At 41.5% G+C, this 25,966-nt stretch overlaps 1 protein-coding gene across 2 annotated transcripts in view; it reads right to left on the minus strand.

The window, feature by feature from the left end:
• Nucleotides 1-628: 628 nt before the first annotated feature.
• Nucleotides 629-25,966, minus strand: part of zeb2a (zinc finger E-box binding homeobox 2a) — a 58,904-nt gene continuing 33,566 nt past the window's right edge. The window contains exons 3-10 of one of the 2 annotated variants that reach the window (XM_018662988.2): nt 21,833-22,129; nt 17,922-17,990; nt 16,792-16,986; nt 16,490-16,704; nt 12,567-12,675; nt 8,832-10,741; nt 7,628-7,808; nt 629-4,189 (exon numbers count right to left, since the gene is read on the minus strand). In XM_018662988.2, the coding sequence (XP_018518504.1) occupies nt 3,546-4,189; nt 7,628-7,808; nt 8,832-10,741; nt 12,567-12,675; nt 16,490-16,704; nt 16,792-16,986; nt 17,922-17,990; nt 21,833-22,129 (3,620 nt within the window). In that variant the 3' untranslated portion in view covers nt 629-3,545. The remainder of the gene's footprint in view (nt 4,190-7,627; nt 7,809-8,831; nt 10,742-12,566; nt 12,676-16,489; nt 16,705-16,791; nt 16,987-17,921; nt 17,991-21,832; nt 22,130-25,966) is intronic. The other variant, XM_018662989.2, reaches the window with a different exon arrangement.

Below are 25,966 nucleotides of genomic sequence, written 5' to 3' on the forward strand. Positions count from 1 at the left end.
CAAATAATAGTAGTAGTACAGCAGGTAGCACATAGCATATAGCTTAGTACTGGTGCAGTAGTAGCCATAGCATGTAGCAGCCACATTAGCATTAGTAGCTGTAGTACTGGTGGTGGCAGTAGTAGCCATAGTATTGGTGGTAGCAGCAGCCACATTAGCAGTAGTAGCTATATGACCTTGAGATGACTTTTGTTGTGATATGGTGCTATATAAATAAAATTGAATTGAAATTAGCTGTATTACTGGTTGTAGCAGTAGCAGTAGTAGCACAGGTCCTCTTTAAAAAACATTCCTCAGGCTGTAGTCAGGCAGATCATGGGTTATTAATCAGTTTATTTCAGATTATAGTAGCATATACTATTTGAGATGTGTTTGTATTGATACTAGTTTATTAGCATGGGTATCGACTGTTATTTCTAATGAAGCACTTCTTAATGCCTTGTTACCATGTTGCACTACAGGAGGTTTATATGGTGGTATGAGCGTGTTTGTCTTCATCCTGATGTGATGATGTGAGTGAACAGAAATGTGGCGGTAACATGAGGACACTAAAAACAGACTTCATCCATCATCATCATCATCGTCAGTGAGTGTGTGCTCATGAATCAAACACCAGTGTAGAAGAGGCTTTACAAGAAGAATAACACAGCTTTATTAAAATTTAATTTGGCTACATTTATTCGAGCATGGTCATTTCCAAGAGAAATTAAAAATTCAATAATAATACTTCAGACATTTCAGGAATTCCTTCATCATCATCATCATCATCATCATCAGTCCTTCGTCACCTCTTCACTGGGATGAATAAAGTGGATTTTTTTAACTCTCAAAAATACAGTGTTTTCACAATAATCATTGTATCAAAAGTTCCCCAAATTTAGAATTTCCAGTAGTTTCAAAGGAAATAAAAAAAAAACAAAATGAAAAATTGAAATTTTCCAAATACCATAAACGCTCTCTATTCATATTTTTGCTCCAATAGTCAATGACAGAATCATTTTTACTAAAATATATCTATTTGTGAGGAACTCTAATACTGTACACTACAGTATGAAATAAATAAAATTAGGAAATATAAAATGAGTCACATAAATAAAATGGTAAATTCTCAAATAAAAACAAAAAAGAAATTTGTGTTGGAAAATTCAACAAAAAGTAATACTGACAAAAAATACTGTCATGGAACAAAAAGTACAGAAATTGCACAAACATATGTAAACTAACAAACTGCCGTCTATCTATGCTAATACTGACGAATCAAAAACAGGATGAAATATTCATTTTAATACTGAAGCAGAGCAGAGAGGACACAGGTGATGTACACTGTACAGGGATGGCACTTTGCAGAAACGCACAGGTGAAAAGGTTTGCATATAATAAGGCTTTCTCTGGAGAAAAACACACACAAAAAGGCTCTGTCCTTTTTTATTTTCATTATCTTTTTTTAAAACTGAGCCCTTTCATATTCCCGCTCCTTTCCTCTCTCCTTTTTAAGACTCACATCAACATTTTAATTTGAAAATCACACAGGTTTAAATGTTCCTTCACATATAGAAAAACAAACAAACAAACAAACAAAAAAACAAAAAAATCAGGAGGCCCAAAATCGTGTGGTTAGTTGGCAAAAATAATAAAACAGGATAAAAAATAAAAAAAAACGTCACAGTAAATAAAACGACAAAAAAATACAACAATAACACTGACAGAATGTGACCAAGTATTGGAGGCTTTATTCCCTCTTTATTTTTTTTATTTATTTTTTAAAATTATTTTGTAGTGATTCGGGGAGTCGAGTGCAATTTCCTGATGTGGGGTTTCAAACACAACAAGATACAAGAAGTTAAGAACATTATAGCACCACACAGCTTTTAGGCCTTTATAATACTGTACATTAAAACAGCTTCACTTCATTATAATGATAATCATTATTACTTCTTCTTTTATTTCATTATTTTTTTTTTCTTTTTTTGCATAATGTGGATTTTTAAACAATCCCACCCAGCTTCATGACAGGTCGTTGACGGTCATCGTGTTGTATCTCCAGTTAGAGGCTGTACAAAAATGATTTAGGGTTTAGAGACTAAAGGGAATTTAAAAAACCCTCCCCAGAGATATTAGTATTTTCTTTTACCACCTTTATTAAACTGTGGATAGATAAAGCTTCAGGGTCAACTGATAAGCAGAACAGGTTGTCAACATGTGGTGTTCAACTAAACACAAAGAATTTGTGACTTTTCAAATCATCAGGTTCAATCTGTGATCTAAAAGCTTAAATACAATTTCACATCTGAAACACTGACGTACAGCAGAGTAGAGCTGCAGTGATTATTCAATTGAATCAGACAATCAGCAGAAAAACCCAAATGCTAAAAACTGTCACACGATAACAAATTGAAAAGATGTGGGTTTGGGACTATTAGTCCAAATCAAAAAATTAAGAGATAAGTTCTATTTTTAAATGTGTTTTTTCTAGATCAAATGATTTTAGCTAAAACTTTAAGGCCTTTAAATTATGAATTAATGTGTTAATGCAAAATATTTGGTCGTAGAGACAGTAATCGGAACACTTGCAGGGCTAACTGCTAGCTAACTGTTAGCACTATACAGTATCCATCTCTCTTGGAACTTTATCTGATTCGATAAATTAATATGGAGATAAATTATACAAGTTTTTTTTTCTAAATCAAACATATTTCAGCTAAACCTTTCAGTAAGCCTTTAAACTATTAATGAGTCATTACAAAATATTTGATTGTAAGGAACCATGCTGGGTACTCACGTAGGGCTAACTGCTAGCTAACCATTAGCAAAATTTAGTCACAACCTCTCTGATCTAGTCACTTCTAGCATTTTAGTTTAGTTGAACTTGCTAACAGTCAGTTAATAAACTTGTTAGCTCAGTTGCTAACGGCGGAACAAGTGTCCACAGTAGTAGTACAAGTTCACAACAGTTTGTAAAAAATTACTGAACTCCTATGAAATTTTGGCCTTAGTCCTGTTGTTGCTGAGTCGTGAATAATCACATTAATCTTTTGTTAACAAAGGTTGGCAATAGCAGTGTCTGACATGTTAGCTAACGGTAAAAAAGAGCTTTATACGGAGTGTGAACCAGATTTAAGAATGACTCCTTTTAGTTGACTTTTTGATAAAATCATGAGCTTTGCAGTTGGATGATGAACACGATTCTAGCCTTTTCTTTTTTAAATTTAGTGTCTAAATAAACCAAATGTTGATAGCTTTATAGATAGTTTCATGTTAATTTTTTTTTACTGTAACCGGATAAATCCACGGGCTCAGACATTATTTTCTTAGAGAGAGAGAATTAACTGAATAAAATACCAAAATTTAATGTAAAATTGGTGTAAGATGAATGGATAAATCCTCCCTCCTCGCGGACTGCCCCTCCACCCTGATAATTTCTGTACAGCCCCTTCACAATAAAGGATCTTCTTTCTGAAACAGGAGAAGCTGAATCGCGCCAACAGGACAAATGTTCGAAAGCTTTTTTCTCTCTTTTGTTTTTTTGTGATTTTACATGTTCTGGATCAGTCCTTCTGGTCCGACTTGCCGTCTGTCTTCCCTTCTCGTGAACTCTCATCCATCAGCTGCGTCGTGTCTTTGCCCTCCTCGTCCCTCGTCGAGTCCATCTGGCTCCTGCTGTCACCTTCCTCCTCTTCCTCCTCCTCCTCTTCTTCCTCCTCTCCTTCCCTGAAACTTGCCTCCTGTCTGTCTGTCACCTCCTCATACGTCTTGTTGTCCACTTCCGTCTTCTCCCGTCCTCCTCCTGCTCCCTCGCTGCCGTCCCTCAGGATCGTACCGCCGCTGCCACTGCCACCTCCGTCCTCCTGCTGGTCCTCAGGATCCGAGTACCCAAGTGGCCCCAGCCCCTGCAGGTAGGCCCTCCTCATCAGCAGCTCAGTGGGCTCCAGACCTCCCACCACCACACCTCCTCCTCCGCCGCCCTTGTCCCGTGCCTCCCTCTCGGCCGCCTCGCGCTCCTCGGCCTCCCTCTTGCAGTACGAGTAGCGGTGGTTCATGTGCTGCGAGTACGAGCCCGAGTGCGAGAAGCGCTTGCCGCACTTGTCGCACTGGTAGGGTTTCTCTCCAGAGTGCAGGCGCGAGTGCTCGATGAGATGGTGTTTGTGTTTGAAGGCCTTCTTACAGATCTGACACTGGTGAGGACGTTTACCTGCAGAGACACAACACACAGGAGGAGACGGGAGAGTCAGGACGCTACGACGACAACCGAGTTAAAACACAGTTACAACACAACAGGATTAATTTCCATTGTCTTTACACACACAGAAACATTTTTGTCATGCTTGACTTTCATATCCTGTATTTATGACTGATGCTGAAACGATTTCCTCTCTGAATTAATCATCAGCAGGTTTTCTCAGTGTTCTCTGACTGAGGCCTGTTTTTCACACAAAACATTAAAATGGAGGAAACTGTGACTGACATTATGACAACAAAGCAGTAACTCATTCATTTAAAAACCACATTCATATTCATTTTACCTGTAGCTGTTTTTAAAAAACTAAATTAACAAATAAATAACTTCTGTGTCATGTTGTGTACATCAAAACTTACAAGAGTTATAGGTCATATTTATAAAATCTGAATGTTACAGACTTCATACATTTTTATTTTACGGCAGTATTTACATGTAAATTATTCTCCCTTGAATAAATCATGTTTCCATTAGAAACTAAATAAAAGACTTAAATCTACACGACTTGTGCACTCTGTGCACATCAGATAATATTAAGAATTACCAGATCTATAATTTGTTGTGATTATGAAGTCTGTAAAAGTACAAATTCATACCAGTTTTTTTTTAAAATTCAGCTGTAAATTCAAGTGTTTTTGTCTCAGCCGACACTGTATTTTTCTATTTCCTACATGAATTTGTTCATAATTCTACTTTCAGTAAGATGTTTTTCCATTAAACAATAAGTTCTTGTTTACAAAGGCCTTGTTGACATTAACTTGCATGGATTTATACGTGTGCATATATAAATCAGTTAAAATGTTCTATCTCTAATTAATAAAACTGACAGGACAAATCTTCAGTCTGGGTTTTTTTTCCCCTTTTTTTTGTCTGATTTTCTTTTCTTTGGTGATTCAAAGCTAAAAATTCGTATTAATCTAAACCTAATTTTAAGTTAATTTAAACTGCAATGAAAAAAATGGAAAAGATAAATAATCAAAAGTTAATTTCCACTTATTCTCACCAATGTATATAGATATATTTATACACGTGTGTGCATATATAAAATTAATAGAAGTGTAATTAATAAAACTGACAGGACAAATTTTCAGTGTTTAAATGAAGAAAACTGACATTTTTGATTTTTTGTTTTTTATTTTGTTTGTTGTTTGATGTTGTGTCAAAGTCAGAAATTCAAAGCTGAAAATTCAGTTTCGAAACAAACTTTTTAATAAAAAACAAATTTTAACGTGTCACAGAGCTAACGTTATTTCCACAAAAAGACTCCTGGTTGCTCTGTCACCGTGATGACAGTGAAGCGAGACGAGCTGCCTGAGACGTCACAAGGCAAGGCAAACCTTCGACGAGCTGCAATGACGTCGTAGCACCAGATTTAAACCCGAGGAGGAGCAGGAATCCTTCATGGCCGTAACACCACCATCGCCACCACTGCCCCCCTCCTCCATCTTGACACCAACAGACAGAGTGCTGCGTTTACTACGACTGCGTACGAGCGGAAATTTCTTCCATCTGACTGAACAGGATGCTTCAGTCTGCTGCCAACCGACAGGCTGAACAACATCCAAACGCACGTCCCACGCACACATGGACCAACAACACGGCTGCACCGCAAACATGCCAACACACACACACACACTCCTCCTCACAGACACACACATGCAGGCAGATCGTAGCCACAAATAGACCTGGATTGCCTGTTACATCCACCATAGCTGGCATAGTTCACTGTAACACACACACACGGTGCAGCAGCAAAAATAACCGAGACAGTGGATTCCTGCTCCTGAGTGACGGAGGGGGGGCAGACATGAACGAGGGATGATGCAATGGAGTGAAAGAGGCGAAGGTAGAGCAGGTCACAGCTTTTAAAAGAGGATGGCACTCAGGTACGATCTCCAGTTTCTACCAGATGTCAGTGAAAAAAACATGAATTTCAGCCTAAAGCTCAGTTTGGATTCGACAGAGAAAATTTAAAGAAAGTCAAGAGAAAAATGTCCAAATTCTACAAAATGATTTAGGTGGAGATCTGATAACAAAATTAGCTGTGAATGGCTTAAATAATGCCTGTGCTCTTATTCCAAACTACAAATTTATTCACTTAGCGCCTTAAATTTTGTTGGTTACGAGTCCTAGAAATGGCATACCTTGAACAGCTACCACCTTACACGACGACTCTAGACAACACACCAACTCACGTTAGCATCCATGCTAACGTGAAAACAAAACGGCTAACAATCTGCTGACCAGAGCTCTGACTATGTAGTCCCACTAACTGAACTGTTTATTGCCCATGATCTCTAGTGTTGTGGCTGTAACACCAACATTTGATATTTGCGTCAGTTTCCTGGATCTCAGAGATGAACTCTGGTTTTTAATGACTTCTAAGTCTCTTTAACTGATCTACAGTTCAGCATCAGTCTGGAACTGGCTTAAATTCCCATTTTACACACTGTCTCACGTTAGCATGGATGCTAACGTGGAAACCAAGACGGAAAACCAAAACTCCTTCTGGAGTTTCCATGAAAACAACAGAAAATAAAACCGACAGTCCCTGCAACCACATGGTCACTGAATGACAAATTTATTTCAACGACATTTTGACCCATCAAATCTTCCATTTTGTCAGATTTAGCATAAAAATTTAGTTTTAATTTTCATGTTTCCCATAAATTTATCCTGATAAATTTTGGTACTTTGAGATCTCCAGAAAACACACATGGGAGTCTGCTATTATATCAACTTTTACTGTTTTTATAAATCATATCCTATTGTCCCTAAAATGTTTACTCCTGTACATGATGTATTTATGTGTGTGCGTGTCCATATCAAAGATAAAGGCTGACAGATGAGATGTTTACTGATGTGTTTCTATCACAAACTGTTTGTTTCCAGTGTAAAAATGGAAGAAATGGACCGTTTCTCTGCTGTAATTAATATTTCCTTTTGATCTTCCCGTACAGTCAGAGTACACACACATGCACAAACAGCAACACATGCAAACATGCACACCTCCTCCTCCTCCTCCACCTCCTCGCTCCATCTCTCTCTACACAAACACATCACAGTATGAATGAGATGCCGGAGAAAATGTTGCTTATATTTGGGGCGCTGAATGTTTATGTAATCCTCTCCATATTAAATGATCCCTACCCCCCTGCTGAAAAGAAAGGAACATGTTAAAGGCCATGGTTTACAGAGAACAAAACAGAAAAAAGAACAGAGGAGAGAGAGAGAAAAAACTACAGGTGGGGGAAGCTACGTGACTAAAAAAAAAAAAAAAAAGAAATAAAGGAGAGAATGAAACGAAAATCTGAAGACATAAGATATGAAGGGTGGGGGGCACAAAAGCATCGGGGGTGGGGTAAAAAAGAAGTGTCCAAATGTTATATATACCTGTGTGCTCATATTTGTGTCTTAGGAGGGAACTGGTCTTCTGGAATGTTTTGTCGCACAAGTCACACGCGTACATACCACTTTCAGTCTTCTTAATCTTCTTCCTGGAGAGCAGCGAATCGCTGTCTGTCAGGTCGTCCAGGCCTGACAGATAGTCCGCCGTCCCGTCCAGCAGCTCCCCCTGAGACACAAACACACATGCTTTCAGTACGTCTGATAACCCCATGCACCTGTCGACTTCACACCCAGAGACACCTTCTGCTACGACCCCCCACCCACCGTCTCCATGATCCCAAGTCTGGACAGAGCTTAAAGGCCCAACCTGGGTAAGTCCCTTTCATCCAGGAGACACTTAAAAAAGGGGGGAACATATGGGACTCAGAGGTTTTTGGAATCATGTGTTGGAGTTGTGTTAACAGATAAAACATAGCAAGATTTATGCCTCGCCTGCTGCAAACCAAATCAACCTAAAACCTGAACCTGAAACTGATACCTGGTGAACAAAACTGGGTGATTTTTGATGATAGATCTCGAGTTGTGGCCAGCAAAAAAAGAACTCAGCACAACTGACAAAGTGAGACTGCCATCCCTGGAACAACTGGCCATGGAAACCACCTTTATTCACTTGAAATAAGCTCACCACAAAGTCCATTAGTTGCTATTCTGCATCTGTAGCTTTCGACTGTATCACACCATCCCCCTCACCAGGAGGAGTTGCCCAGTTGTCGTGATATTGCATATTTTCAGATGACCAAGATGACTCGGTCTTAAAAACAGTAGTTGATGGGGGAACCCTGGCCATGCTAATATAGACAGAAAATGTATGTTGATAGGAGGAAAGCAGGTCAGAGTGGGTGGTTGGACTTACAAGGTTTGAGACTTTTATCAGAAATTTTTGTTGACTCCAAATAAAACACTACATTGATTTATTTTTTAACATTCCTGAACTTTAACCAAGAGGCTTTATGGGTCCACCCATGAGCTATGAGGGGCCAACAGGATTTTACTCCAAGGACCCCACACAGGGATTAGCCCGCCTCAAGCAGAGAGGAAGAACTCACAAGTGAAATAATCTGCTGAGGTGATTGGTTAGAATTATACCCTACAGGCCTTTTGGCTCTCCTTAGCACCTGGCTGGAAAACCCCAGACAATTTCAGGAAGGTCCTGACAAATGACCGTTTTACGTTTGAAAATTTGGTTTACCTGGAAACCTGGTTTCCGTTGGTACTTTCTCCTCTGCTGCATTTCAGCAAATGTGGCTGCCCCAGTAGCATAGGTGTAGGCCATGTGGGGCAGGAAGCTCATGGGGTCAAGGCCAGGGTAGGGCCTGAGGCCTGGGATGGTGGCCTGGGCAGGAGACATGAAGGTGGGTGGGGGAAACGCTCCATGAGGTGGCAGGGAGGTGTAGACAGGGCCGCTAGCGAAAGGATTAATCCCAAAGATAGGACTGGTGCTTTTCTCCAGCCCTCCACCATCAGAGCCCAGAACCTCCTTCTTGATGTTGACCAGGTCTAAAGGCCCGGACCCCTGTTCTCGTACTTGCACCTCTCCGTTGTGCTCGTTGATGAAACCGTTGGGCCTGGGTCGCTTCTCTCCCACAGCGATGAGCCTCTGAGCCATGTGTTTGGGCAGTGACAGATCCAGTGGTATATCCCCATGGGCATCTTCAGAAGCTAGGCTGTTTGGAGTGTAAGAGCTACTCTGAGAATTCTTGGAGGAAGTAGAAGAAAGGTTGAGCGGCGATGGAGTGTTGCTCCTCAGGTGGTCCAAGGGGTCTAGTGGTTTGTCCCCTGTTGTCTGCCTGTTGGCTGTAAACTGGTTGGCTTTTGTGAGTCTGTGGGAGGCGTCACCATTAGTGAAGCCTCCGTGTAAATCTACGGCAGGAAGCGACATTGGTGACCGGCTCAAGCTGTGCTTGATGTCTGGTCCGCTGCGGTCAGGAGGGGGCGACTTTTTCCTCAGACTGCCTCCGTGGTGGTTTTGGCTCTTCCACTGGGCAAACCACTCCTTCACAAACTCCTGAGGAAGGCCGACAGCAATTGAAATCTTAAGCAGTTCCTCTGAGTTTGGCTCAGTGTTCATGGCAAAGTAGGCCTTGAGCACCGACACGTGGTCCTTGAAGGGGTTGATGGGACTGGTGGCCCTATCGTTAGTTGGCAGCTCAGAGGTCATCGCCCCCCTGCGGCCAACGGGACTGCTCTCGGCTGGCTGCAGGACCGCTTTGATCTCCTCATTCATTTTGCACAGGTAGCGCTCATGTTGATGCAGCGGGATGGGCCCAGGGAAAGTCTCCTTGCAGTACTGGCAGGAGAACGGCAGGAACTGGTTCTGGCCATCGTGGGGTTTTTCCTCCCCGCTGAGGTCCGCTGAGTGGTTTGGTTTCTCCTTCTTGACGTCCACTTGCCTCTTGGAGTCGTCAATCAGACTTTTGGCCTCGTTGACCTTCTCCAGTGTGTAGTCGATGATACTTTTTGTGGGGCTGCTGTGGCCCACCACCTGGAAGCCAGCCTGGGCCAGCTTCTGCTCCTCCATCTGAGCCCCTAACTCCTTCATGTAAGCCCTGAGCTTGGAGATCTCCTCTGGATTCCTGTCCATCTTCTGCCTGCACACCGTGTTGTCCACGATCTGAAGCACCTTCTGAACTTCACTCAGGTTGTTCCCAAGAGGCCCTGTGTAGCCCAGCAGGGGGAGGTCGAGCCCCATGCCTCCCAGGTGTTGAAGGGGACTCTGGGAGGAACTGTGGATGCCCAGGGGGCTTCCACCACGGCCGTTCAGATAAACTCCCGGTCCTCCAAACCCGTGCTGGGAGGCCATCAGCAGCCGGTAGTCGTTGAAGTCCATAGGCTCGGCTTTGATGTCAAGCTGACTCTGCTGATCTGGAGGGCCGAGCGGTCGCCCATTTTCCAGTTTGTGGCGGAGCTGGGCGAGGGCGGGGCTCCCCGGCGATGAGGTCGTGGAGTTGGGGGACGAGCTGGGCTTGCTGTTGTTTCCATTACGTACTCGTCCGTTGAGGGCGATGAGGCCAATGCATTTCTTGCTGCTGATGTGGGAGCTGTAGGAGCCGGAGTGGGAGAATCGCTTCTTACAGTTGGAGCACTCGTATGGCTTCTCACCTGCAACACAAGATGAAACATGGATTGTTGTAGTGTTTCAAGTAAATACTGATTCATCTTGAGGTTAACGCTTACTTTTAGCTTTGTTGGATAAAAATGGTTTTGGGCAGCTTATGATAAGTGGACCTACTTTTTTGTACCATTTAGTTTTTGCTAGATGCCAATGAATAGAGAAATTAGCATGTTAGCACTCCCTGTTCCCTTGTCCTAAAGTCACATTAGCTTTTTACTTCTGGAGATTGGATTTAGTCTTCAAACTAGGGATAGGCCGATTATTGGCACCGATATTTGGCATTTTGACGCATGTTGGCATTGGCCGTTTTTTTTAATCCGACAGCCGATAAGAGATCAATTTAAAACTCAGTTATTTTGGCTCTGATGCAGCCGTGCCTCTCTGTCTGCAGTCACTACTCTGTCTCCAGCATTGTCCCGCCCACAGCTCCATCTAATTGGTTACACACAGAGCCATAGTAACAGCCAATCAGCAGTGAAAGCTGTGCATGCACAGTGCTCACACACACTGAACCACTCTGCTTTTTGCACCACAATCTGGTGCTGCTCAACTGGGACTACTAATTGATTTGAGACTCACATTTCTGTGCAAATTTTATTTAACTTTGTTTTATTTACTTTATAAAACTTCAGGAAGCTGTTTATCTATTTATTTATTTAAAATTTCAGTTAAGTTTATAAGAGATGCTGCTGACCTGGGAACTCCCTGCACTTTTTGTTTTTGTTTGAACTTAAAACAAAGATAGTGAAGATAAATAACATTTCATTATATTGAATTTTTACTTTATTACTGTATTTATTTTATTTGTTTATTTTCATTTAACTTTATAAGACATGCTGCTGAGCCTGGGAGCTCCCTGCACTTTTTGTTAGGACTTTAAAACAAAGATGTTTATTGTCTAAGATTAAAAAAAAAACCTTTAACATTTTGCAAATCTGAAAAGCTGTTTAATAAACATATGATTAAGAGACATTTAAACAAAGTGTTGGAGTTTGGATTATTCAAAATTTTGACGCCAATGTTTTCACTTTTACTGCAAATGAATATCGGCTCCAAATATCAGTTATCAGCCTCCTTGACTACTAATAATCAGTATCGGCCCTGAAAAAACCATATCAGTCTATCACTACTTCAAACATCAGAACAGTGGTGTTCCATCTGTGAAGATTATCTGATCAACTAAACCTGGAAGGATCAGAAACCTCAGTTGGTCACAGTTTATTTTCTGGCATAATCCAAAAAAAATCTCATTGGCTTTTTGTGGAGGGAACCAGGCTGATGCTAACTTCAGGACTGGACTACAGAAACACATCATCTCTGCAAGAGTCTGTATTGAGGTCAAATATTTACTGACAAGATGCAACCAACAAAATATCATCAACCCTACTACTTAGAAACAAATCATATATATCATGTACGTGTCTATATCGTTCCTTATATATTTACTTTTCCTTTATGGTTTTCCCCTCATGAGAATTTGGCCTCCTTTTACTTGGACGACCTCTCAGTAAAATCAGTCAGCTACAGAAGAATGACTTGACATAAATGTGTGTGAATCATTCATGTAACTGCAGAGGGTCAGAGTCACAGGAAAATGTGTTGAACATTCGTTGTTCATTAAAATTCACTGCTAACTCTATTCAAAGAAAAAGTTTTGTTTCTGTTTGTGTTGAGCTTTGATCTGGTCCACACAGCTGAATCAAGTCAGATCTGAAGCAGGTCGACTAACTTCAGAAGACCTTGTGAGTCATTTAGCAGGAGGGAGGATTATGAAATGACAGATATGGATCAGTCGGGGTAAAGACAACTCACCACTGTGAATACGAAGATGCTCCTTCAGGTGATGTTTGTATTTGAAGGCTTTTCCACACTCGCTGCATTTGAACTTGCGGTTTCCAGCTTCCTCGTTGAGCAGTGGTGGCTGCGGAGAGAAAAAACAAAAAGTTTTCATGTGATGGAGTAAGAGTAGGAGTCGGCGAGCAGGGAGGGAAGCAGATTACGAGGCCGTGGAACAGAAGCTGACGGGGGAATTTAATAGTATTTAGTGAAGCAGATCTGATAGCGACAGAGAGAGATTCTCCTCGAAGCTTCTTAGACTCTTTTTATCTTCAACACATTCTGAGAAAGTGTGGGCTGACTTTGTTCAGAGGTAACCGTTTCTCGTGTAGGTGCATTCCCGCCATTTGAAATGCAAATAAAGAGATAAACAAACACAAACAGAGTCGGGGAAGGAGGGGGGAGCAGTGAAAAGTTGATGCTGAGAGAGAGGGAGTGGGAGCTCAGAGTGTTGAATGAAATCCTTTGGTTTCAGATGAACTCCAGACTCAACACAGCTGAGGGAGGATTTATTTTACAGGAGGACGAGGTCCAACTGCTGCGTCTGACTTCAGAGACGAAGGACGTTAATGAAATAAAAAGTGTTGATTTAGACACAACAACTGCTTTAATCTGTTCTGATGGAGAACGTTGAGTCAGAGTGAATCTGGTAGAAGAGACATGAAATGCTACGACTATCATGTATCATATATTTTTATTAATTTTGATCAGACTGGACATGATCCAATACTTCACTACCACACAGTGCAATGCGCAGGATAACACGATTGAATATTTTGAGAATCTTCACATCTTTAAATTGCATTTAGTCTGAAAGGGAGGAACCTCAACCTTTCTTCATCACATCAGCACATATAAAGAAACACAGTATTTCACAGACTGGGGGGAGTCACAGTATTCTAATACACAGTATTCCAATTCTTTTTTTTAAATTAAATATAAAATAAATGATTATTTATGCAGTTGTGAACTGAAACTGTCAAAATTTAAAACCTTTTTGCTTTAAAGAGGAAAATCTGATGGAGGTTTGTGGACGACGTTCTCACCCTGTGTTGTTCCTAAGTCCAGGTTAGTGGACCTCAGGTTTCATCAGTAACCACTTTTAAATCTATTATCTTTATATAAAAAAGCTTTTTAATGTTTTAAGGCAGCAGCTCAGTAGAGTTGTTTTTGTTTTCTGGTTGTGTCTTTACTTTATGCTTCTTAAACGTTTTAATTTCACTGTGTGTTTTATTTCACTTTGTTGAGGAAGGAGCAGTACAAATAAAGTTTATCATCATTTATCATCATGTTAAAGACGCTACAAGATTCGCTCATTTCAATCCTTTGTTTTTAATAAAGCCGCACATGAACAAACCGGAAGGACAGGAAGGAAATAAGATGTAAACATTAAAAACCTTGTGAAAAAAACTTTAAAGAGGAAAAACTGCTGAGGTTTGCAGGTGACGCCCTCACTCCACATATAAACATTAACATCACTGTCGTTAAATGAGCAGCTGATTTAAGCCTGAACATCAGAGTGTGTTTCATTAACAGCAGCTAACCTAAACACTGCTGAGGTGTGTGTATTAAAGGTGTTACACACTGATGTGTATCTATCAGACACCACTGGGTTAAATAAGAATAAAACCTATTATCTGATGGATGTTAAACCTGTGAATGAGAGAGCGCACTCTCCTCTCACAGTCTCTCTTTAACAGTTTAACTCAGAGGAAGTACACAAATAAACAAGCACTTAAAGTCATTGGAGGATTATGATTCTTTAACCCAGCAGGGAAAAGACCATCTGCTTCTGGTTAAAGCAGCAGCAGAGGGGGCAGGGGGGTCGGTCTGGTCCAGGACTGGGACCAGGACTGGGGGGAGGTCAGGTATGCAGAGAGGGAGTCTGAGCTTCTGTGATGGTGATCTGAAGCCGACGGGCTTAACTCAGGAAATCTCATTACGATCACGGTGTAATTGGAAAATTGAATGATTCAGTGCTTAGTTACCGAGTCTAATGTGAATTCTGGATCATGAGGGGCAGCAAACAGGCGTGTGCAGGAAACATTTAACACCAGCTTATTATTAGATTACTACTTAACACCCTGCACTATATTTACACGCTGCTGCAGAAACACACTCAGTGTGAGATGTTTACAGTGAAATAAAGGAAAAACAGCAGCAGCCATGTTTCTTTATTAGTGGTCATTTCTAATCTAATCTGTTCCAGCTTCAGTTCCAGCAGCAGCTGATGTGAAGAGTCAGATGGCCTCAGGAAGTCAGTATGCTCTCACATCCAGCACTGAGGAGGAGGGGGTGGCTACAAAATACAGCTGCTAATGAACTGAACCAGACCCAGGTTTATTACTGAGAGTCCAGAGGTCTCAGAACTGGACTGATGTGACAGGTTTCATATCTGTGACACTGCAAACTTTTACTATTATCTTTTAAAAACCCGACTGATACAAGACTTTTGAGGCTGACGTTAGAAAACACCCACAGGTCCAGATACTATATTTATCATCCATCAATCTGATTATCATTTCCCGATTAATTAGTTAATAGTAATGTCAAAAAAACTCCCAGAGTCCAAGGCCAAGTTCAGATGTCATTAAAGCTCAAAGAGTTTCAGTCTACTGTGATATACATTATAAACAAAGGAACCATCAAATCCATTGCTTATCAATCCATTTTCTATCCATCTACTAATCAATTAATCAACAGCAGGACACCTTGTTGGATCTGTCTGTGGTTCGACAGTGTTTTTTCTGTCCCACTTCATGAGGTGGAGTTCCCCAAGGCTCCGTCCTCGGTCCTCTGCTGTTCAACACTGATGGAAAACAGTGACTTGTGTGATCCAGGTAAAACAAATGTTTGTTTTTTGATTTGTTTTGCAGAAAAGGGGCTACCACTACCATCTCTACTGTAGGGACTTAATGTGGTAATTACACATTTAATAGAACAAAGACTGTCCTCAGACAGCTCCTGCTCAACATCTACATCCCTCTACTACCTCAAACTACAGGAAACAACAAATTACATTAATCAGTGACTATGGTGCTGTATCATCATTTTTATTATATTTCATTTCTCATTAATGTATTTATATACATTTCATATTTTGTCATCTTACATATTATTGCATATATTTTGCAAAAATATTCAGCTTTTCTGCAAACATTTTGCTATTCAAATGAATGCTTCAGCTACTGTTTTCATCAACAAGTTTTTCTTCTGCATTTTTGAGTTGTTTTCCCCCACTATTTTCTGCCATTTTTCAGCATTGCTTCAGCAATTTCCATTCAGGCTTTCAGCATTCACACTGCATTTTCAGCAGGGAAAGCATTTTCTAGTTTTTATTCAATTTCATTTCTCATTTTAAAGGCTGAAACATTCAGTCAATCTGACATTAGTGGAGGACAGTTTTAATAACTGAGCGGCCACCTCAGTCAGTATCTGATTTGTTTAATGAGTCATCTGTGACAGAATATCTGATTATCTTTGATATTAATAATTATTACGAAAATTGATTCATTTAGAAAATAATTGATAGATGAAGCCCTAGATATTTTCATCATTTTTATTTTTATTTTATTCCTTTTAAATCCTATTTGTGTCTCTTTTTACATCCCATTATTATCTCACATTTACATCTTTTTACATTTTATATCTTGCATTTGAAAACAAACATACTTTTAAAAACTAATGAATAACTAATTTATTCCCCAAGTTTCCACTGAAATGTTTCTAAAACGAAGAGCAGGACAGGCAGAATATTTTAATGTGGCCGAGTTTTAGATGTATGCCAACCTAAAGGAAAATTTCAAGGGAAAATCAGGGAGTTAATGTGAGTTAAAGGAGGTGAATGGCTGTAGATTAAATGGAAGGATGAGACAGGGAGTTGTCCAGGTGTGTCTCACCTGGTCTCTGGCAGGTTTGTGTGTGGTCATGTGACGCTCCAGCTGCGTGCGGTGGCTGAAGGTGTCGGCGCACAGCGGGCAGGTGAAGCTCTCCTCGTTCTTCTCGTGACGATATTTGATGTGTTCCTTCAGAGACGTCAGCCGTTTGTAGCCACGGTCACAGTACGGACAGGTGAGCAGCTGGGCAAAGTCGTCCGGTGTGCCGGGCGGCAGTTCTACAGCCAGAAAGGTCAGAGGTCATACCACAGATAACGGACACCTCTTACTCTAAGTGTCTTAATGTCAGTGATCAGCTGTTTTACCGTGCTCGCTCTCGTCCTGACCGATGGCCTCGGGCGTTCCCAGCCTCGTCACCTCCTCCGGGGCTTCTGGGTAAATGATGGCGGTGTCGCTGCGCTGCAGGTACTCGGCGATGGTCGCAGGGTGACCATCGCCCTCCTCCAGTTTACGCTTCAGAAAGTACTCGTCCAGCTCAGAGACACCTTCCAGTCGCCTCACTGAGGAAATCAAGGGGAGATGAGTTCAGGGACACCAAACTCTGAAAACTGACTTCATAGCATTTACAATAATCCTGTGTTTAATTAGAAAAGGACTGGTCATCTGCATAAAAATGTACATTACTCTGGAATAATATCATAAAAATACTGAAGCGGAGAGGACCCAGGATCGAGCCCTGTGGGTCACCTGTACTAACTTCAAAAGAACGTGACTTGAAGCTGGTTTACATCTTTTGTTGAACATTTACAACATGCAACTTAACATCTTTCCATTGTCACAAGTTCTGTTTTTGTTTCCATTGTTATGTTAACGATATGAGGACAAGCTTCGAGTCGAAACTACAGGGGTAGTTCACAAATATATTTCCGACAGGAAAAAAAAAGACAAAAAAAATGAAAAACACTCTTTCTGTGAAAGCTGCTACAGGCAAACAAACAACTCAACATATTTAAGTTTCCGATATGAACTGATTCACGGATGAAGCATTTCTCTTTCTTTCACAATCATTCAGAAATGCATAATTAAATATTTAAAAAAGGAGAAAAAAAATCACAGAAATCAGAGATAAGAAACCAAAATTATGAGATGCATTAAAAATGTTTTTGTTTTTATAAAAGAAAGGATAATTAAAAATAATAAGAGGATTAAATACAAAATCTTAAGTCAGACGTTTGACTGTAATTTACAGTTTTGATAAGTTATTATCTGATTTCAACTTATCGTATTTTATTTTGTCATTTAATTGTTTTTTCTTTGGTATGACTGGGCTTCTGTACTGCTGACTTACAGATTTAGTTTTTGACCAGTCTCAGTATCTGTTCTCACAAACTGACAGGTCATGATGCTGGGATGGAGGGTGAGGGTTGGGCTCTTCCTCATCGATCACCTTCATATATGATCATTATTATTATTGATTATCACATATTGATCTCACCTGTACCATTTCCCACGGCGTGCAGTGACGCCTCCGGACCCAGAGGTTCATACTCGTCCTTCCTGTCATCTGTTAATGACAGAAAACAGAGATTTATTCACTGCCTCCTCCTCCTCCTCCAGGTCCTGGTGGAGGTTTTTGGGTAATCGGAGGTCTGAGCGCTGCAGGCGGGTCAGCTGGATCCCTCCCTGACACAATCACAATCTGAAGGTATTTTCCACATAATGACTGAACATACAACTGTGGCCTATTGTGTTTGTACCTCCTGGGCCTCCTCATGTGACTCCTCCACGGGAGTCACAAGTATCATAAGCTTCATTCAGCCCCTTCAAAGGAGGGACACACCTCCCCCCACCTCCTCCTCCTCCCACAACAACAGAGAGAAGGATGGAGGAGGGGGAGGAGCACTGCTGTAACCCAGAGGGGAAGAGGGAAGAATAAATAAATACAAAATTATATGATAACGACGATCTGAATATGAATATAAATAACAGAGAGAAAATCGTAATAATCTAATAATCTAATCGTAATAAGGTTTTCAGAGGAAAACATTACGCTTTCTGTCAGGGCTGTTTAATGACACTGATAGAAATCCATCAATAAGATGAACATGGCAGGTAAAGTAGAGAGAGTGCTGACTGGTTTAAAGTCCGAATAAAGCCTCTAAAGTTTAATATTTTTAAAAAGGACAGAAGACTGAGACTGGCAGCTGGAACTCAGCTGACAGCAGCTGGACTCGGACTTGGTTGAGGTGAAAGTAAGAGATCGCCTTTCTTTCAAATGCTTAGAAAATGTAAAGAAAAACTAAAAAATGAAACAGAATTTTAGCTTCACCAAGGCTCCGCCCACGCCGATACGTTTTCATTTTCAGACTAAAATAATCTCCATCCACCTACACCAGGCACGTAGTTTATGTAATGTAATTCATGCTCCATGTTACATTCAGAGTCGAGGCCGGAATGGGTCACGTGATCGGAGCGTGACCAATCGGGTGAAGGATACGTGGTGAAGAACCAACCAGGAAGTGACAGTGAGCGGCTGCGTCATTCTTTCTGTCCGTCCAGACTAAAACACAAACCTGGAGTTTCCAAACTAAAATGGGTCCAGCAGAGTTTCCTCCAAAACCTTTCGGAGTTGTGGGGATATTAGCCGTAACCATAGCAACAGCCACAATTTTTATAACTGACAAGTATTACGTGGATTCTTGAATTTGAATAAAGTCTCTATCTGAAGATGTTAATGGGCAGTAACAGAGGTGGGCTTGAAGATTATTTCTATTTATTTCTACTAAATACAAATGTGTTTACATCTGATTACAAACCAAATGAAATAAAAACCTTTTATTAATTTAAAGCTTGTTTGAGAAACGAGTCTGCATTTCACAAGAGCTTCACTGTTCCCACACTGATCTGTTCACATGACATATTTATGAGATCTTCATCTTAACGAATAAAGACAGAAAAACTAGAAAAAGAAATGAAGCGAGCAGCAGTTCAGAGTTTCTTTAGGATTAAACCAGTGTCTACATTTCTACTCTCTGCACTCGTTCTTCTACTCTCTCCTTTCTATTTTCACCCACTCCTCCTCCTCCTCCTGTTGTTGTTGTTGTAGAGAGTAAAATGGAGGCTCTTTGTGTTTTCATTCCTCTTTTTTTTTCTTTCTTTCCTCGAGAGACAAGATGGAGGTGAGGGCAGAATAATGAGGTTTTCACTTCTGTTTGTGGTTCGAATGTTTCTCTGAGTCAACAGCTGCTGCTTCTTCTTTTCCTCTGTCTGTCTGAAAACACCTCTGCTCTGTTTACTCCGTTACCTGTTTTTCTTTGCTTTTACTGTTCATTTATTGTCTTGTATTTTCCTCCTCTGGTTGTTCCGTCTTGCTTCCCTTTCTTTTTCAGTTTTCCTTTCCTTTCTGAATCGTCTTCCCTTGACATTGTTTCCTCATTTTTTTCTCTCCTCTTCCCTCCATTCGTTCTTCCCTCCCTCCCCTCCTCCTGTAATTATCTGTTGCCTCTGATTCAGTTTTAGATGTAATAGTAGCAGCTTCTCTCCTCTCTCGGTGTCGGATCAGTGAGTTTCTTCACCCGGAGGTGTTGTTTGTACTCGAGAATATCGCTCAGAGACACCATCTGCCCCCTCACAGGAGACAACAATCAGTACTATGAAGGAAACGCTCGTACCAACGTGATTTCTTCTGAAAGAGTTTACAGAAATTTAACCAGAGTCGTCACTAACATCAGTCCACATCTATCCTACGAGTCCTGAACATTTTGGCAATTTTACAAGCAAACTAAAAAACTTTAACTGACACTAGTTGGTTTATAGAGTCGCCCTAAAACCCGGAAATTTGTTAGCATGTTAGCACTTCCTGTCCCCTTGTCCCAAAGTCAATGTGTTCAAAGCAGTCTTCAAAGTAATCAGTATCTATAGACGTATGGTGGAGTAAAAGTGTTAAGTAATATGAAATGGAAGCATCTATGTTGAGGACAAGACCCTCAAAAAACTCAAGACTTTTCATCACAAAAGATTTAAATATACATTTGTTTTTCTGCTTTGGAAAATTTGTACGAACAAACGTGACAGAAACAAATCAGAGAGGTTAAGAAGAAGAAAACCAAATGTTCTTTCTCCACACTCTGATACTTCCAGTCATATTCATATAATTGAGTCATTTAACAGAATCCAGTGCCTTTAAATGTGATGTTAATCTAAACTGCTGGTTGAGCAGACCGAGCTGTTAATGTGTGTCTGACTTTAACACGTTCTGTAATCTGGATGCTGTTTCATGTTTTAAATGGGATGAGTTTTTCTGGGTTCAGTCGAGGTCGTTAGCGCTGATGGATGAATGCCGGGGTCGGTTTGTTACAGCGTCTGTCTCCGCTGACGTCTCTCTGCGCTCTGTATCCGTCGCTCTGCTGGCCTGATTATACATGTAAATGGCCGTCATAAAGCTCCAGATTTCATTTAGTTCTGTTAATGAGTCCCGCCCCCCCCCAACGAGCCCGTTTGAATCCTAATTAAAAGTATTTGTCTTTGTGGCTCCGCCGACACCAACTGTCCTGTCAGGGACGTCGACTCCATCACCTGCTGCTCTACATGACGTTTGTCCTCATTTTACCAACGTACGTACAAACACCTGAAGACCAGGTCCTCCCAAAACCTGGAGGAAGACGTCACCTGAACCTGGACCAAAATGTTTAAACATTAAAATTCAGTCTTTACCTTTGGGCACAGTTTGTTTAATCAGGAGATACCAGCAGAAAGTTAATCAGCGACTGTTGTGATAATCAATTTATCATTTCAGTCATTTTTCAAGCACAGTGCTGACAATATAGTTCCAGGTTCTCAAATGGAGGATTTGTGGCTTTTCTTGGTCTTAGACTGTAGTAAAGTTGGGGGTTAGAGTCTGGACTGTCACTTTGAACTGGAGGATGTCTCAAGTTTTACAGACCAAACACAAGACAACAATCACCATTAATTAGATACTGGAATTCCCTCCTCTGATAACGAGCAGCGTCACAGGAAATATGGTCATATGTTCCTGAGTTATAAGTCCTAAAACCCGGAACTTCATTAGCATGTTAGCATATTAGCACTTCTTGTAACCTTGTTCCAGAGTCAGTGTGTTTCTGGTTAAATGTCTGAAATAAGGTCTGTGGTTTTAACACAAGCTCAAGACATTTTCAGGTTTGATTCTCCGACATAAAATGGGTCAGTAAATCCCCCACTCCTGATGTTTGAAGCTTTTACGTGTCTTAAAAAAGGCGGTTGCTAACGAGTGTCTAAATGAGACTACAGAGGTTGTTGGTGTCATAATTGGATTGTGTCTGATTTCTTGGGTTAGAGACAAAACTAAAAATAAAACATTTTCTAGTTGTCACTACGAAGCCTCCTACGAGTTGAGTCGGGTCTCACCGTTTCCATTCAAGTGTCCATTGGAGTCGTCTCCGAGCCTCCAGCCATGGTGGTGGTGGTTCTGTAGTCCGTCCCGGCCCTCTGAGCCCTCCTGGCCCCGGTACGACAGCAGGGCATGGGCGACACGGGGCGATGCCTCCAGAGTGGGAACCCCGGCTGGGCTGCCCACCTCCTCATCCTCCCCTGCTGCTCCTCCAACACCTCCTCCGTTAGCGAGGCCACCGTCCTCAGAGACCAGAGTCCTGTCGTCCTCGTCCGTCTCCGAACCTGTCTCCACCACGTTCTCATAGTTCAACACTGCAACAGAAACACAAACAGGCATATTAGGGCATCAACCAGGACCAAGACCACAACCAGGACCAGGACCAGGAGTGGGGAGGAGCAGGAGGTGGGGGAGGGGGAGGAAGACACATTCCTGGACTGGGAGGTTTTTTCAGTCCAGCTCAGACTCTCTGGGGACTGGAGGCTGTAAATGTTCCATGACTAAACATAAACCTGGTTCAGAAGGGGGACAGAGCACGAACTCCTTTACTGAGGTACTGCACTGTAAAAACACGAGTGAAAGGAACAGTTAAAACAAGCTACAGTCCGTCTGAACAAAAACTAAAGTGTAAAATGAACAGTTTGGATTTTTACGAAGCCTTTAACACTTCAGTAAAACTTTAAAGTAGGTATTTCCTGTGCAGCGCGTGGAAACAAACCTTTTGTAAAACAATTTATTTTGCTTGAAATTTAACTGATAACTATTTGACTTTGAGTTCACGTCGACTCGTGCCTCCATCTTTGTTTGGGCTCTGATCTTTCAGCTCTGATCCCTGACTGATATAAACGGGGTCTATGGTAAACCTGCCTCCACAGTGTGATGGAGGTGAGGGGGGGGAGGCAGGGAGGAGGAAGGGAGGAAGAGGAGGAGGAGTAACAGCAGACAGTAAAGCACCATGACATCATGGGAACCAGCGAGCGGGGCCTGAAGTCGGCCAGAAAAGGGAACAATTTTCAGCTTCATTTTCACTTCAGTGTATGCCTAATAAAGCAATATTTCGACAAGCTCTCATGCATCTTATCTGAGGAGGCGGCTGCCAGCTCAGGAGCGAGTGGGAAGTGGCTGAAGTGAAGCTTTTTTCTCCTCCAGGGATTTTATCTGCTGCCAGTTTCCAAAACTGTAAACCTTTACATCCGAGCAGGTTCCCAGGGAGGAGAAAATAAAATACAGCTTCTCAGGTTTTTTTTCTTTCCTCTCTTCCCCCTTCGGGTACATGGAGATTAGTCTGTGCATATCTGTTCATAATATGATCTTTGTCTGCCCGCGAGCTGCGGCACTTGCCTCCCGGACAACTGCGCAACAGGTGCAAATTAAAAAGGGGGAGCCACGGTGGGCCGGGCCGAAATCTGCTGACCTGGGCTGAATACCAAGAGCAGGGGCGGGGGTGGAGGGCGTGGGACAAAACCGGCTTTAATAAGAGGTGTGACCACCAGGATTTAGGGGGAGTTCAGACAGGGTAATGCCCTCTGTGATCAAAAAAAAAAAGAAAAAGAAAGAAAGAAAGGAAAGAGGAAGAAAAGAAAGAGCTGAAAAGTGAGACGTGAATGCTCGTTGTGTGGTCTAAGGTATATGTTGGGATATAATATGATCTCACTCAACGACTTAACCCCCACCAACCCCCCCAGCCCCCACCCCCTCTACACCCACTGCTATTGTGGTGCTTTGCCTTTTGGCTGCAAGAATTTCTGACCTGCTGCTGCAGGAGACATATTCACATCTCACTGGCAACTACAGCACTGTTTATCATTGATAAAATATATAGATGTTAACGTCTCACTGAACTAAATACAAAGTGAATGTAAAAACTACAAAATCGTAAAAACACGAACCTTTAAACAACATAAACAGGAACACAGTCACACAAACACAACACACAACATAAGCATAAAAAACACAAAACACATGTAACGCGAACTTTTAAAGACGATGAGTCCAAACAACACAAACGGGAATATAAAGAAATATTTTCTTAGGTCACGTGATCACGCAAACATGACAAAACTCAACCAACCAATCAGCTGCCACTTTGTAACCTCTTAGCAACATTTCCACTAAAGATCGACCAATTAGTTTACAGCATCTGAAGCGATCAGTATCAATAACCAATAACCAAACCATCGCTTTGAAAATGTAGGTAACAACAGACTCCATTTCTTTACATTAAATAAATATATGTTGATTAAATCTACAACCTACATTTATAGTTTTAGCTGTAATCACAGTTTATTATCTTTGTCATGTGACATATATTTAATGCTGTTTATATTCAATATACACGTCAAACACGTGTTATCTTGAAAAATGTACGTAAATATTTATACAAATATTACATACAATAAAGTTGCTGATTAAGTCTGAATAAATATTAAAAACTGCACATATCCATGTGAGTGAACGTTTACTGTAAAGTTAGTGTTTATATGTGAATTGTTGTGTGGGGATCAGCTGTCAGACAAATGATAAAAATGCAGGACAATTATAAAGCAGAACAAAAAGGAGACAACTGGAGTAAACTGCCTTAAATCTCTGTGTAACTCTGCTGTGATTTGTTGCTGTTGATTTTGTTTGTTGATGTTTTTCTGTTGGTCAGTGTCAAACTAAAATAAAAATCACTAAACATCACGATGAACAGAAACAGGGTGATTTCTGCTCTCACAGAGATAATTCCACCTTAAAAGCTGCAGCCTGCACGGAGCTTCTTCAGCCTGCAGCGGCAGGTTGTGGGTTCGTGTGCGTCCCTGTGCTGTGATTGGTCGGCTGGCGTGTTGGTGGGCAGCAGTGACCTCCCAAACAAAAGCCATTCACGGCGCTGTTTGCCTGCCGGGTCACATGATCTGTGGCAGAGTGGCAGATGTCACCGGGGGCAACGCAGCCGAATGGCTCGCATCTGAAAACACGGCCATCCACCATTTTGTCCCTCACATCACATTGCAGCACTTTGACTAAAGTATGAAACTTTTCTCTCTTAGCGACGGAGCGTTCTCGTCGTTACCGTCGACAACTCGTCCGCTCTGGCATTGTTGGCCACCGCCGCTGCTGCGACCTGCTAATCTCACAGAGCTCTATTGTCTGTGGCCGTCACCTCTGCAGCCGTCCGTCCTTTGTGTCCATTCAGGGAGTCGAGGACAAAGCAGAGACGACACATCGCAGGGCATTACCCCCCTCCTCCCCCCTCTAACCAGGGCGTTTTACAAAGACACATTAATCTTCTCCCTCTCCTCCCCCCTCCTTCCTCCTCCAGTTTCGTCATCCTCCTCTGCTCAAACATTTTCTCCGACTCTGGAGAAAGAACACGCTCTGAGGGGTTTTTTCTTAATGCAAACAAATGCGTCCAGCTGTTTCAGAGGGGGGAGGATGAAGGGGTGAGGACGGGTGAGTTTCCGGGCAGGTGGTCACGAGAAGGTATGTTACATGGATCAGACCGAACACTGGCTCGTGTGTCCGGACTCTCAGCCTCCGAGGCTCGAGTGCAGGTGCTGCAGCTCAGAGACAGACAGAAAGAAAAAGAGGAAACACTCGTCTTTTTTTCTGCAGCTTTTATCCTCCCTGTTGCTCCTGCTCTCAGAGACACACCACCAGAATCTGATTGGTCAGAATGTTCACGACACGATGATATAACACGTACAAACACGAAAAAACGTAACAAACAGGAGCAGGAAAACAAAAGAGGCACAAACACTGAAAACCACAAGCATGAACAAAGAGCAGGACACACAAAGATGACAACGGATGACCTCAGAATCAGGAACGCAAACGCGAAAAACGCACAAAGATGAAAAAAAAGAAGAAATACGAGGAATCATAATTCAGGACAAAGTAAAAACTAATCCACTGAAAAAACACAAACAACAGGACACACAAAGATGACAACAAAACAAACACGATAAAATGCACAAACATGAAAAAACGTACAAACACGAATAAACACACAAAAAAATTACAAAAAACACAGGAACAACAGGAACACGAATAAAGTCAAGCAGATACAAACATGAAGGTATAAAGAAATCTGTCTGATCGTGATTTTGCGTTCTTTTATGGAAACGTCATTGGACTCCAACACGTATTTTTTCAACCTTTACATTTTTTGA

The sequence above is a fragment of the Lates calcarifer genome, unplaced genomic scaffold (assembly GCF_001640805.2).
Source record: "Lates calcarifer isolate ASB-BC8 unplaced genomic scaffold, TLL_Latcal_v3 _unitig_5444_quiver_468, whole genome shotgun sequence".
Taxonomy (NCBI): domain Eukaryota; kingdom Metazoa; phylum Chordata; class Actinopteri; family Centropomidae; genus Lates; species Lates calcarifer.